This window comes from Leptodactylus fuscus, chromosome 2 (assembly GCF_031893055.1).
Source record: "Leptodactylus fuscus isolate aLepFus1 chromosome 2, aLepFus1.hap2, whole genome shotgun sequence".
NCBI classification, from domain to species: Eukaryota; Metazoa; Chordata; class Amphibia; order Anura; family Leptodactylidae; genus Leptodactylus; species Leptodactylus fuscus.
The window spans coordinates 65,884,038-65,898,967 of NC_134266.1; the positions used below are offsets into that span (position 1 = coordinate 65,884,038).

The 14,930-nt window shown below is 39.0% G+C and overlaps 1 protein-coding gene across 3 annotated transcripts in view; it reads left to right on the forward strand.

The window, feature by feature from the left end:
* The window catches only part of ELN (elastin), a 60,925-nt gene extending 47,093 nt beyond the window's left edge, over positions 1-13,832 (forward strand). The window contains exons 26-45 of one of the 3 annotated variants that reach the window (XM_075263872.1): positions 457-489; positions 693-737; positions 1,409-1,450; positions 1,554-1,586; positions 2,271-2,303; positions 2,407-2,436; positions 3,060-3,086; positions 3,685-3,726; positions 3,823-3,956; positions 4,092-4,137; positions 4,312-4,449; positions 6,098-6,136; positions 6,527-6,700; positions 8,510-8,548; positions 8,654-8,827; positions 8,952-8,984; positions 9,375-9,431; positions 10,729-10,758; positions 10,844-10,873; positions 12,193-13,832. In XM_075263872.1, the coding sequence (XP_075119973.1) occupies positions 457-489; positions 693-737; positions 1,409-1,450; positions 1,554-1,586; positions 2,271-2,303; positions 2,407-2,436; positions 3,060-3,086; positions 3,685-3,726; positions 3,823-3,956; positions 4,092-4,137; positions 4,312-4,449; positions 6,098-6,136; positions 6,527-6,700; positions 8,510-8,548; positions 8,654-8,827; positions 8,952-8,984; positions 9,375-9,431; positions 10,729-10,758; positions 10,844-10,873; positions 12,193-12,242 (1,229 nt within the window). In that variant the 3' untranslated portion in view covers positions 12,243-13,832. Of the gene's footprint in view, positions 1-456; positions 490-692; positions 738-1,408; positions 1,451-1,553; positions 1,587-2,270; positions 2,304-2,406; positions 2,437-3,059; positions 3,087-3,684; positions 3,727-3,822; positions 3,958-4,091; positions 4,138-4,311; positions 4,450-6,097; positions 6,137-6,526; positions 6,701-8,509; positions 8,549-8,653; positions 8,828-8,951; positions 8,985-9,374; positions 9,432-10,728; positions 10,759-10,843; positions 10,874-12,192 lie in introns of all 3 variants that reach the window. The other 2 variants (XM_075263873.1, XM_075263874.1) reach the window with 2 other exon arrangements.
* Positions 13,833-14,930: the final 1,098 nt, after the last annotated feature.

A 14,930-nucleotide genomic window follows, 5' to 3' on the forward strand; every position in this document is an offset into this window, starting at 1 on the left:
ATTCTCTTTAAAGCGGTTTGGCCATTATATGCATTGATAGTGTATTAAAATAATATTTTAGCAATATTTTATATTATATTTCTTCACTGGATTTTTGTCTACAGGATCTCCACCAATACCAATAATAAAGGGACCACAGTTTCAGGTTTTTTCAGTCATGAGATTGTAACTATGTTGTATTTCTGACATAGCACTTGTTGACAATGGAGCAATTTTGGACAAAAGTAAAAAAGAAGCTCCTTTTTACTGACCACCCTGGCCCCTTTGTTTTTGGCATTGTTAAGGATCCCAATGGTTAGACAATGATGGAATATCTAGTCGATATACCTCAATGCTTGTCATGGTACAATCTCTACATTTCTATACTGAAGTAAATTATTTTACAACTGTCTTAAAGCGACTAATATCCCTTATTCTTCCTTAATGCACTAAAATATTTCTTTATCTGACATGTAGTTGGATTTGGACCTGGTGGACTACCATATGGAGGTTTGTGTATTTTATCCTTACCTGTCTTCATTCTTGGAAGTTTTTAGTTCCTGTGCAGTAGTCTGATAACAACCATATTGCACACAATATAGGCTTTAATCTCCATATAACAATCCACCCATCCATATTGCTCAAGATATCACACTGCCATTGGTGAAAGCGCTTGACAGTCTAGTTAATTATGTCTCTTTTTTCCTGCCCAGTTGGCGGAGTTGGTGGAGTTGGTGCTGGCGGACTACCCATTGGGGGTTTGTATTAGAGTATTTATGCATACCCTAATCTACTTCAAAGCACTTTTCTTGTATGTATGGATGGGCTACTTCTGTTGTATCACAGCTATAAACCATGTCTTTATTAAGGAGGGCCTGTCACCAGGTCTGACACTGTCACCCTAAACAAATCCAAATCCATTTAGTCATTCCAAAGATATATGCCCTTTTAGTGCTTATAAATTAGGGTATACGGACCCAGGGGGTGGTAATACAGCATTATATACAGCACACAGATACCCTAATTTGCATGAACACTAAAAGGCATTATATCTTTGGAATGGCTGAATGGATGTGATACACAAACCATCATAATGGTCAAAGTGAATGAGCCTATTAGATGAGGTATGTCAGTGGGCTATTCAGACCTGACCACAGGACTTCTTTAACCCATAAGTACTATCATGGCGTCTATCATACACCACTATCATACACATATCATTATGATACACACCATGATAGTACTTAAGGGTTAACATGTTGGCAAGTGGAGGTAAAACCTACAGAAAAATCTGTAGTTTATTTCCAAAAAAGTCAGTGCTGTTCACAATAACAATCACACTGCGCCATATTGTGTCGCTGTTTGCTTGTACCTGTTTTATAAAAACTGAAACAAACGTTATTTTTCCTAAAATTATTTTTCTCTTTAGCCGGTGTCGGTGGTTTAGGTGTCAAGCCCCCTAAGACTGGAGGTCAGTACTGATTTCTGTACAGAATCTTGTGCTCATGAAAAAAATATTGCTGATTGTAATTAACATTATGTAATTTGCCTTTTTTGTCTATCTTTAAATATAGCCGGCTATGGAGTTGGAGGTCTTGGCGGTGGAGGTGGGTACTAATCAGCTTTCTAATTTATATTAAAGGCAATGATTAGCAGTAATTTATCAAGCCTGACATTCCCTATCCCGGTCCTGATTCCCTCTGCGCTGCAGTGAGATTGATGCACATGATTTATTAATGGACATTTCTTAAAAAATTAGACACATGTTTTGCCCATAATTTATGCCAGTTTCTGGCAATGGGCCCTGGAGTAGAAGTAGCAATATAACCATTTTCCTTAAAAATAAATTCTGCCATCATGGCTTGAATTCCTATTGGCATTTTTGCTAAATTTGGCAGATTTACATATAGACATATATAAACTATGACTATCTGCCAATTAACATCCATTCTTAGGCTTTCGCTCCTATCAGAAGCCAAAGTGAAATGAAATTATGACACATCTACTCCAACGAAGGAATGGATTAAGATTGCAGAGGAAATGTCAGACTTAATAAATTCCCTCCAATGCCGCCATGATAAAACTGAAGTAGTAGAGGAATATGGGAAAGACTTAGCACGTTCCAGTGCATGTTCCTCTTTCCATATGTTTCTTGTTTATTCTGTAATGTAATGCTATGTGTACAGCTCTATAGCTGTATGGACAAGATGTTTTCTATTAATGTCTACAAATAAATTGTAACAAGTAGTTGTCTGAAATTGATATTTATCCTTTCCTCATTTTGTTTCTAGCTGGTGTTGGAGCTGGTGGCTACCCAGCAGGAGGTAATATCAAACAGTATACAGACAGCAAACAATAGCAATAATGATAGAGATATTCTGCAGTCATAACACTTGTTTCTTTGTTCTATCATTTTGTATTCGGTAGGAGCTGGAGTTGGTGGTGTACCTGGAGGAAGTAAGTAAATCCAAAAATCTAAATAGACATGCCATGTAGTCCTTGAAAAGGCGTCATCATCATTGTAAAAGGGGTTTACTGGTGATTAAAATAATTTACAGTTTTGCACTCAGTTTGCACTCATCTCCCATCAATCCCATTGCATTGTTTATTGGGTACCCAATAGTCTTACTGGAAAGAAGACCTGAAACATGTCTAGGAGTGGCTAGGATTAATGATGAGTATTGTTTCTTTAACGTCTTAGGCTATTCTGAGCCTTTTGTGGATATTTTTTAATCACCAGAGAACCCCTTTAACAATGAAGGTGTCTTGCCTTTTGAAGGACTACATGCCGTGAGTTTGAAAGCCATATGAAATTATTCTGGATTATAGACTTCCATGTAAATTTTCAGTGTATTAGTTATAGCCTTTACTTACTGAAGATCGTCTACCCCTTCCCATATTGATTCATGACTTGTACAGGTCCTACTAACTTTAAATACCCCTTTAAATATTGTGCAGAATTAGATTGATTGATGATTCACAAAGTTCATTATCTTAACTAGAGCTTCATGCTCTTGCACTGGAACATTGTAATATTTTTCTAACAATATTGTTTTGTGTGTTTCCTTTTTGACTTGCAGTTGGCGCAGGAGGAGTGCCTGGTGCAGGTATGTAAGGTCTCCATCATCATAAAAACATTATCAGGTTGTATTTTTAGTAAATGATCTCCACAAAATTGAGGTTACTATTCCTTTTGTTTTATTTATTATCAAAGTTCATAATTACAGCTCTTTATGAGTTCTCTGCACAAACCTAAAAACTATCAGTACCAGTAGAAACTCCTATGAACCATTGGTGTGATCTGCCATATGCTATCTAACTTGTAAAACAGTGTCCCAACTCTCCACAACAGCAGCTTTACAGGAAAGAAGGATAGGATATGTTGGATGTAAACATGGTTGATCCTTGCTTCCCACCAAAGATAAGCCAATGTCAGAAGGGTCTAGCAGCAGCTTATTCCATTCTTCCGATTATAATGAAGGGTAGAAGGGAGGAATAGTCCGAACAAGCCTTTGGCCAATAGTTATCTATAGTGTCCATAATAGTTGATGATGAGCTGTAATTCACAGGGCTATATGAGCTTAAATGTATTCTCAGAATCAATACCAAATAATATGACGAGTCTGTAGAATCATTGTCTATCAATGTGTAGATTATGACATGTTATGCTACATTATAATCTCCATATTTTCATCACTTCTTTAGGTGGTCTTTACCCAGGTGCAGGAGGCAAACCTCCCAAACCAGGTAGGTATTCTAGCATTTGTTGGATCTTTGAATAGATGTGAAGGCTGGTACCTGGCACATATGGGGCACAACTTACAACTCATAATACATGGTTAGGTTACGGAACTGGAGCAGGAGGATTACCTGGTGGTGGACTAGTCCCTGGTGCTGGAGGATTATTACCTGGTGGTGGTCTAGTACCTGGAGCTGGAATTGGAGGCGGATTAGTTCCTGGAGGCATTGGAGCCGGAGGTAAGAGTTACAAGTCCATGGTATATGTACTGTATATTAAAACCTGATTATATGTCACCTTTTCACCCTTTGAAAGGTTGATTCCTTTAGTTTCCTCACTTCAGTACTTTATTTTTCATTCTTTTCTTTTCACTGGTTTCTACCCAGGCGTTGGTGCTGGAGGAAAACCACCCAAACCAGGTACAGTAATATGTTTTCATCTCTTGATACAATCTACATACAGGCTTATATAATCCATATTTTTATATTACAATGTATATGGTGCTGTGTTTCTACATTGAGTCTAGTACTAGTAAATGTATAAAGAAATGTATTGCACTATGTCTTATTATATGACTTCATTTTTTATCTAAGGTTATGGAACTGGTGCTGGACTTGGTGGTCTTGGAGCTGGTACTGGACTTGGTGGTCTGGGAACTGGTGCTGGTGGATTAGGTGGTGCTGGACTTGGAACTGGCGCTGGTGTTGGTGGTCTTGGCACTGGAGTCGGAGGTGTGTATAATAGTGTAGGAACCACTCTCACTTAGCAGCATTCTGTTCAAAGAAAACAGTAGCAACAACCTCATTATATAAAAATTTGACACATGGACAAGGCTCATGGACAGGGTTATATTGCTGAGCCCTTGTATTCCCTCATCGTGTTTGTAAAAACCTTGAACTAATACATAACTTTGAGGCTGAATGTAGGAGTATATATTGACTGACTGTACTTTGCTTAGTATTACACAATGAAAATAAAAGATGCCAACAGCTAAACTTTAATCCATGAGTCACAGTGAATAACAATGAGCCGCCGACAAGGGCTGACAGTTTTGATGTGTGGAATATACGAATATCATTTTACGTCCAACTGAAACAAACACAAAAAAGTGATCAAAAATATCTTGGAAAACCAGGGCTAGACCATGATGTCACTTCTGACCCAAGGTTAGCTGACAACTTTTTTTTATAGAAAAGAAATATAGCTGGCTGTTTGCAGATCTCTTGTTCCCCAGAGCTACATCACTAAAACCATGGAAACACCCAAAGCTGGATATCAATCTAAAGGAGAAAATTATTTTAATTCTAAAATGAGAACCTAAATGACTATGAGTCACCAAGCGTTCAGCTGCAATGTCGCCATGTGACGGCTGTTTACTGGATGCTGCAGAGACATTAAGCATGAGGCTCTGTTTTCTCCGAGTTGTTCAACCATGTCCATTCTCCAAGGGATACTCAATAGCCAGGAATACTAAATGAAGGCAGATAGATAAATATTATGTTTACTTAATTGGTTAACTACATGCTAATTTGTGAAATCCTTGCAAACCATCCAGTTAGTGAGTCCACAAGGACTGTATTTTACAGCTGGAAAAAAAATTCCAAAAAGTAACACAAATTGTGCCCCTGGGAATTACATACGTCAGCGATTGACCCTTATATGTCTGTACGGTTTGTCCCATAGAGTCGATAATGCGTCTTCAGTGCTATAAAAAGTTTCTGCCGATTAGTAAAAATTAATTGTTTATATTGTGTATTTCAGCGGATCAAATCCGTTTCAATTAACACAATATAATAAAAAATCATGCATCCTGTAGAGCACTTGCTCACCTTCCTTCAGACCTGCAGAGGGAATAAATATGAGTATCCATTGGCACAGAACATGTGTATTTCCCCAATATACTTACGGTTATAGTATATCAGGTCCTCTCTTGATCTATGGGTGCTGTATTGCTAAAAGTTATAACATTCAGGACATAGCTAACATCAGGACCTTGTATGTTGGGCCAGCTCCATGTAAATACTCAAGTACTCAAACTCGCCAGTGCCATGAAGTAGGACGTATAGCTGCACACAATGTCCTGACACTGACTAGAATGACCCAAGCCCCCTTAAAACAGTGCGCTCCAAAGCATCCAGAGTAGTTATACCAGTGACAAGTATTATTTAGTGTATAATAAGATAGAAGAAGCAGAACTAGTACAAGCTAAGAATTATTTTTTAATGTAGAGTATACAGTATGGATACGTGAGCAGCTAAGATTACCAATAAAATAAAACCCTTAAAATTCGGACATGACCTTGAATGAATTTCAGCTACATAATAGAATTGTAAAGCTGTAATTCTCTGTTTTATTTATTCCCAATATCACGTTTACCAGGAGCTGGAGTTGGCGCTGGAGGCAAGCCACCTAAACCAGGTAATAATTGTTCTGATCATATTACATACCTAGCAGGGATCTTCAGATCTTACATACAGAATAGAAATTAGCTGTACCAGAATACTACCGGTACTTTAGCAATGAGAACCACTGGGAAGAAGTAAGACATTAGGCAGCTACTGAGCAAGACTAAGAAATCTATACAGTACATATTAACTGGTGACTATTAACCAGCCTTCGGTCTGCTGCCTATTGGTATAAAGATTTGGTTTTCTGTCAATGTTGGACTTAGGTTCTTTGGGCCTACCAGATAAAATGATTCTAGTAGCAGACAAGCCATTCTACCTACAGTAGCATATAAACCTACTTGTACATCAGTAGGAAGCAGAGATATACAGTAGGATCAATCATAAATACAATTCTTTATAGGCTATGGACCTGGAGCTGGATCATTACTCGGAGGAGGCTATGGGCCTGGTGCTGGAGTTGGACCTGGTGCTGGAGTTGGACCTGGTGCTGGATATGGTCCTGGTGCTGGCGTTGGACCTGGTGCTGGATATGGTCCTGGTGCTGGCGTTGGACCTGGAGGCATAGGCGGTGCAGGTGAGAGCAGCATGGAAATGGTTTATAGGTGCAGAAGGTATTTATGATATATCACTCAGCCTGGGACTCTTCCCAGCTTATAAAGTGATATAACACTAATATATTATATCACTTATGATTATTCTACCACGCTCCTACTTCTGGGACCCTATCACTGAAAGAGTAAAACATAACTTTTATTGTGTCTATCAAAATATCACCAAAGTGCCCTTTAAAATAGTAAGACCAAAAGGATTGCTTGACAATAAAAGGCATTAACCAATATTTAGCCTGCCTTTAGATACAGCTAACCCACTGGTGAAATTATTCCCATTAGCTACCTAAATTTTCATGCTTAAACCACACGGACCCCATTATAGTCTATGGGGTCTGCCAGTTTCCTAAGGTAATCATTTTTTTTAAGCAGATTGTTTCTAAACCCATGTGCAGATGTGAACCGGGCCTTAGTGGTGACATATTTTTGTCTTCACAAGTTGACAAAGGTTGTGACTATTAATGCAAGAGTTGTCAGAAAACAGGTCATGATTTCCTTATTGTCACTGGGTTATCTTCTTATACATGTAGTGTCCCTGTCTGATAACCTACCCACAATATGGAAATCATGGCTTGGTTTCTGACAAGTCTCAGACCATATAAAGTTCCTGCAACCTTTTCAATTATTAATATTGGCAAAAATGTGTTCATTTTTAATTGTTTACAGATATAAATATGGTTATATTCATGAGAAAATCCCTTTAATTGAAAATGGGAAATATTAGAAGAGAACATAGCACTTAACTCGTGTTGCATCCGCCTCATTCTTAGAATCGCGGAGGGCCAATAGGTCACACCCCATCTGATCATGAAGTAATGATATATCTTAGCGATGATAATAACCTTGAAAGATGAAAAGTTGAAAATATGTTTTGGTTTTTTTTTAATGTGTTACCTGTGTCAAACAACTAAGTGGGAACTATTCAGTGTTCATGAAGTATTAAACTGCAGCTTAAGAAATAAATGGATGCCAATTCCGCAAATTGCTAGCCTCCCAGCTCTAGCTTACAAATAGGCTTGCACTATTAAACCAGGATGCCTAAACTAGTCATCTACATGAATGTGTTCTAGGGTCCGTGTAAAATGAACTGCCTGTGGCCTCCGTCGTGTCAGACACACAATATAACGCCAGCATTCCTCGGTGTGTCTGGCCAAACACTTGTGAATGCCGTACAATCTGGAGCTGGAAAGAGCTTAGCTTCATATATTTACATGATATGGATCCCATAAATCCATTTGCTGTTTGACAGCATAAGAACCAGGTCAAGTACGCACATTTATTGGCAGATTGTCACATTGGAGTGAGAAGACATGTATAAGCTAGCCAGGGTTATAGTATATCCATCCCTTCAGAAGATTTTATTAGGGAGCAGTGAGGCCACAGACATATGGATCATTCCATAGGATTGGAACCATTAAAGCGTATCATAAAGATCAAAATAGTAAAAAATAAAAAAACGATATGCTTTGCTTGAAGGGAGCCAAACTAACATCATTGAGAAATATCTGGGAAAATGGCATTTATTGTTATTGCTGGTCTCAGTGGAATTCTATGGATACAAAACAGATTGCAGGCAGCTGGAGGAATACAAGTGAATTGCAGACTGTATAGAAAATAGTGAAATACCAAGGATAGCAATAAATATGTGGCATTAGGGAGAAATACTGACAGAGCAGCTGTATCATGAGGACGTTGTTTTATAGCATGTGTTATGAGCAACCATTCAAGGAATGCTTCAACAAGGGACACGAGGTCAAATGTCTTATTTTTTGCAGGTCAGTACCCAGGAGCTGGAGGCAAACCACCCAAGCCAGGTAAGCTGGACACAACGTGCCCTAATGGAAGTCTAATACATAGCAAAAAATGGTTTGGATGTCAATTTATAAAATGCTTTGAGTTTCTCTTCTTTGCCTTCCAAGGTTATGGTGGCCTTGGGGCTGGCGGAGCTGGTGCAGGTCCTGGTGCTGGATATGGTCCTGGTGCTGGTGCTGGATATGGACCTGGTGCTGGAGCTGGATATGGACCTGGTGCTGGTGCTGGCTATGGACCTGGTGCTGGTGCTGGATATGGACCTGGGGGCTTAGGAACTGGAGGTAAGAGTTCAGCTCCTTTGTAAAGCTAAGAACCAGGGATTGAAAAAATAAATATGTGAAGATGAAATGAAACATGACATTGTCCATTAACCACGGTTAAGAAAAGTTCTTTCTGTTTTCCCAGGCCAATACCCAGGAGGCAAACCACCTAAGCCAGGTATGTACTTGTAGTTTTCTTGTAATATATTACTGTATTATCCATGCTACTGTAACACATTGATTTTCCCCATGGTGGGACTATTAAAGGATTATCTTATTTTATCTTATCTTATGGAGGGAAAGGGTAAACAGTTTTAGTGTTCAATATGGTTAAACATGGATGGTTAAATTGATAAGGTCTAGGAGCAATGGCCACAAGATGAGCACATGAGCAGAATGAGTCAACTAGCATGTCTGACCATTTCCATTTGGAGTAGGGCCTATATTCTACACTAAAATCCTGTGGCCATAGTCATTGTTATATAGAATACACATCATTGATAGTATAAAAGTCTAATATTAAAATGAGTCTATCATAATAATGCTAAATGTATCATTCCCTTTCCAGGCTATGGAGGTGGAGCCAGTTTAGGACCTGGTGGACTAGGAGGTGCCGGCCTTGGAGGTACAATTCTATTATTTATTAAATTACATTTTCTACTCTTGGGGAACTTTTTTAGATTATGGCATGCCTACTTTTCCCTATTACAGCTGAATTATAGGCCTTAAAGGGGTATTCTGGTTACTTAGAACCCCTGCAAAGCCTTAAAATATCAAACATGGCATACTCACCTTTCTTTTCAGCCAGGGATCCAGAAGAGAGTCTCCATTCAGGTCACTAGTCTTTTTGGATATTCTGCACACATCAGTGGCTGAGCGGTGATACTCAAAGGTCAAGGGACCTGGACAGAGACTCTGCACAGAATCCCTGGCCGGAAAGGGAGGTGAACATGCAAAGCTTGTTACTTTAAGTCTCTCCAGAGGTTAAAATAAGAGTTGGAAAACTCGTATAAAAGGAATTTCTCACCAATGTTATGCTGCACTGCTGCATTTGAGTAGTGATAGAGATCCTGATTTCAGCATTATGTCACTGACTTTTTATTTGTTGCAGAAGCACTCATGGTATGAGCCAGGTGCAATAGTCCTCAGATTCATTACTGATGGGCTCCTATCCACCCTTCCACCATTGATTGACAGCTTTCTTCCCATAGGGAAAAAGATGGCAATCAGTGGCAGATGGGCAGGGGTTGGCAGCTCATGACTACTATGATCTCTACAGCACAAACAACGCATAGAGGACCCCAATGCTAAGCTCCCATTGCAGCTATTTAACTTCTCTAGGAAAACTACTACTATATAGAGTCTATTACTACTTCAAAAGTTTCCCTCAGATAGGCCGCGATAAACTTGGTGGCAGATTCCCTTTGATAGTATGAAATGAAGATGTATCGATGTGGTAGTCACGTGCAAGAAAACTATAAGAATAAGGTGCTTTGTTTCAGGAACGTTCATTTGTTTTTGCCATCCTCTGGATCAACAAAGTAGGATCATAAATTGGACTTCACAGTCCTGTTACAGCAACGTTACATTAAAACCTCATTGAAATGACATAATAAATCCTAATCAAATCTGCAGGAGATTACAGAAAGGCAATTCTGGAGCGCTGTGTGATAGAACATATATCATAGATAGTCGCCTGTGTGTTTTAAGACACATAGGTTTCTTCTCATTTCATTAATTTCATATATCCTTAAGAGAAGATAAAACAGCAACATTGTACATATTCACCTATGGATATACCACCCAGGATATTTACCAGCCCTCTGCCAGCAGTAACAATGCATATGATAGCACTTGCATTCTGTATAATAAACACTAGATGGCGCATCAAACTTATTTTACAATTTCATGTTAACTTACAGGTGTTGGTCCTGGAGGATACCCATTAGGAGGTAAATGATGTTCAGTCACTTTATGCTATGGCGACAATTTTATACAGAGGTGATAAATAAATAACATATACATTTCTTTTTACAGCTCAAAAGCCAGCCAAATCCTACTACCGAGGTAATTATTTCTTTTAGTATTTGATCGGTATTAGTATATAGTATTAGTATATCAGCATTCTGAATATACAAGTTATATTAAAAACTGTACCATACTGGTACGAATGGGTATACTTATCAATACTAGTACATTGCCGTTGCCATTAGGTATACTTGCATTCTATTCTATACAGTGAGCACCAAACTCATCAAAGTGATAACTGAGCTGTATTAGATTTCCCTGCGTTCAGTCTGTCCCCTCAGACTAAAATCGTAATATTCTACTTTAAATAAGTCCCACTATAAAGCCACTCTGCTTTGCGTAAGACTTGTTGGATTAAAGGCTTAGTAAACATGGCGTTCAGTAACAGTTAAAGCAGATAAGGCTAGATATTAAGAGAAGCCATATTTATAATGCATGAGAAAAAGCAGGATTAGTCAGCTGTATGATGGAATAAAATGCTTGAACTTCCTAGGAAAACAAAACTAGACACCAAAGAAAGGTCACAACAAAGAAAGGAAAGTGAAGAGACTAAAACTCTTATATTGACACAAATGGGAACATGAATGTCACACAACACTATCACATATAAGGTACACTTGTCTGAGGAACGAATTCCTTGTAGGACGATCTATATGTTCCATTCAGTACATGGCATCCATATAGATAAAAGCATAATCGATAGAGCTGTATAATATAATATATCAGTGTCTAGTACACATGTGAGTGCGCGGGAGTCTGACGACAAGCTAGTACAATAAATGCCATATGTTGCAATGATCTTAGTAATATCTATGTGTCAGAATGATGTAAGATTAGGGTTCATGACCTGCTAATGCTCCGGGACAGCAGAAAACTCCATTTTATTAAGTGCTGGTATCTGTAGGGTAACATATGCCCCAGTAAATGGCTATCACTAATTAAAATACATTACAAGCATTATTGTGGAGTTGTAAGGGTCAGCAATGCAATGGGACCTGGGAAAGTGTCTTTACTGGTTATCTTCACATTCAAAACAATTCGGGTTGGCGTGTGTGAACCAGTCCACATGTGCTATCCTCTCTTTTACTTACCTCCTTTCCATTGGACATCAAATGTATCGATAACAAACACCAGGAACACCATCAGCACTTTAGGTCCTTCTTCCCAGCAATTGCTGTGATTTCAGTGACCTCTATACACATTATGACATATATCCAACTGAGATTATCAAAAATATAGCATCAAAATGACTGCACAAATAAACTGATATACTGTAATACTGAATCTATGAGTTTGAGATGTATTTGTGCTATGAATACAATCATGCCATATTCATCTGATAGACATTTTCTCTATAGGTGCTGGACTGTGTGGCCAAGGGAAATACTGCGGCAGGCGGAGAAAATAAACAGTCGGAGAGCTACGATTAACCTCATCAACTATGGTGCTACTGCATGGTGTGAATGTAAAAGGATTCCAGTATCCCCCTCTGTTCTCCATTCCCTCCGTCACCTCCCCAATATCCCTTTCTCCTGCCTTTCAGACGTCATCTGTATACAGAGTCAGGCAGCTACACTTTATAAGATGAGCCTGCAGTCTGACATTAATACTCCGACAGGCACATGTACACACACTGATGCTGTATGAATATGTTTGTACTGTGTATATGTGTACATGCCCAGAGAACATAGTCTATGTCTATGAATGCACAAGAAGAAACCTACAGAACTGTACAGACTTGCATACAGTACACTCAGACATACATGCACTATATAGAAATGTAATATACACCAACATACACATCTATAGTCAGGAGCTGGTTGGCATTCATCTGGGCCGCCATGAGAAATCAATTGTCCACTATATGACTTGCAAAAACTTACAGAACCCCTTACCCTTAGAAGCTAAGACTCAATGGTCTATGGTTAGAGCAATGAGTGGCCTGGTTTTGTACCTGAGGCCTTGAGTTTTACTCCTTATTTTCCACCTTTTGTGCTGCTGGGTTTTATGAAGTACTGTTAACCTAAAGTGGACAAGTGAGGGCTACTGGTGGCCCAATGTTTGGGCCAGTATCTAGGATTTACCCATATCCCCATATAAGAGAACAAAAAGGGCCATTCAGCCCTGCCCCTTGCTCCTGTCTCTCACACCATGGCCCCAGTAGGTTATTGTTGTTGTTGTAACTTATACTTGGAATTAACTCCATTGTAATGCAATTGGCCAGCGACTGTACGGGATAGGTTTTATTTTTTTTTGTTATTTGTATTATTAAAGTGTGTGACTTCTCCCTCCTCGAGGGCGGAGCGTGATAAAGGAGTCTTCAAACGCATCTTCCTTTTTTTTATACAGAAATCCAAAAAAATATATATTTCTTACCTTTTATTTGCCACAAAATGCAGAGCCTTGCTGTATTTTTTGTTTTGTTTTTTTTACCTTATGCGCCATTCTCAGCAGGACCCTTGAAGGAGGAAGGTATTAACTATTACTGTGAGAGCTTACTGAAGTGTAAGCCTCTCTGGAATAAGGGAGAGTGACAGCGTCACGAGAGAAGGGGACAAGAGCTGATATATATGTAATTATTATTGTTATTATTATATTACACGTTGCTGCCAAAGACATTTGTAACATATTTAAACATTCTGGCATTGAAGGAGTTAAACACAAAAAGCTGTGAGATTTTAGGTAGAGTGCGGTCTCTCTCCCCTTTCTCTCAGGCTCGGCACCTTCTCTCTGCCTTCCCTCGGTTACCATTATGCTGCAGAATGATCTTGACTTTCCCAGCCCGCCCGCTGTGTCTGGATGTGAGGGGTGTGTTTGATGTGTGAATGCTTTAGTTTACTGATCACCCCCTCATCTTCCTCCTCTCAGTGTATTCCCTCTCATACCGCCTCCAATGGAAAAAAAAAATGGAACACTTTTTTTTGTAAAAATAATACTGAAAAAAGTTATTAAAAGTAATTTTGCTTAAAGTAAAGAATAAAGAAATCTTTTTAAATGAGATATTGTTTGTTGTGTTATTGGGTCTACACTGCAGTAAGATAAAAAGGGCCATCTGTGCAGGCCGTGGTTAATATTATTTGGTGCCTACAACCTATTTCCCTTGTTTCTAAATGGTGAAAAACAATGCCAAGTCAATGCCACCATAATGAAGGCAATGCACTACTGTAACCGGCTTCTTATTTTAGTCCAATAGGTTATAGGACTCTGGGACTCCAAGGTTCAGAGGTCTATCTACAAACTGTATAATAAACCAATAAAACGCCACCTGCAATACACATGACATTAATGTCACCAACTGTAATGTATAATGTGTAGGGGACTGCTGGATTTCAACATGGCTGGTCCTTTAGTCCTTAGGGTCAATAAGCTAGGCTTTGTCCTCTCTCCCCATTCAGAATATATCCCCTCTCTGTTGTCAACCGACCCGAACGAGCATATGTATGGTTTGTTTTCAGGATTCAGGAAGCATAATGCAATAAGAATGATGGGACATGCAAGGGTTACTGTGGGAGAGGAGGGAGATGAAGCTGAGTGGTCCACATCACCATGCCCATCAATAGCAAAGACGCAATCTTTTCTCCATTCGCAGGATATAGGCAGGTACCCTGAATTGAATGGCGGCGGTACTGAATGGCAGGGGTACCAAAATTCTGCCCCCATTTGATTTAATATTGATGACCATTTCTAAGGATAGGTCATACTTTTAAAACGATTTTATGTGCATACAAGTGACCCACACCTCTTCCGCCCAGCTCTGTTGCCTGATCGCCCTGTCCTCACTCACAGGCTAATCCAGACTGTAACTCCCATTTACTTCTATGGAAGTTATGGAAATAGTGTAGCACAGAGAGCTATGTTCATTCTATAAAACCAATCCAGAGAAGATAAGGCCAGGAGGGAGGTCATTTAGGTATGAATCGAAAAAGTGGGACCCATATCTATTAATCAGTTACGGCATAAATGTCTGTCATGGGTATACCCCACAGCATTCTATATTTTATATACATGCTTAGAGTAAATACTGTAAGTTTTGTTTTAAATGTAAAAAGCTGCCTGCAAGTTTTTCCATTTGTTTCTCGGTATTGGTTTACCGGTT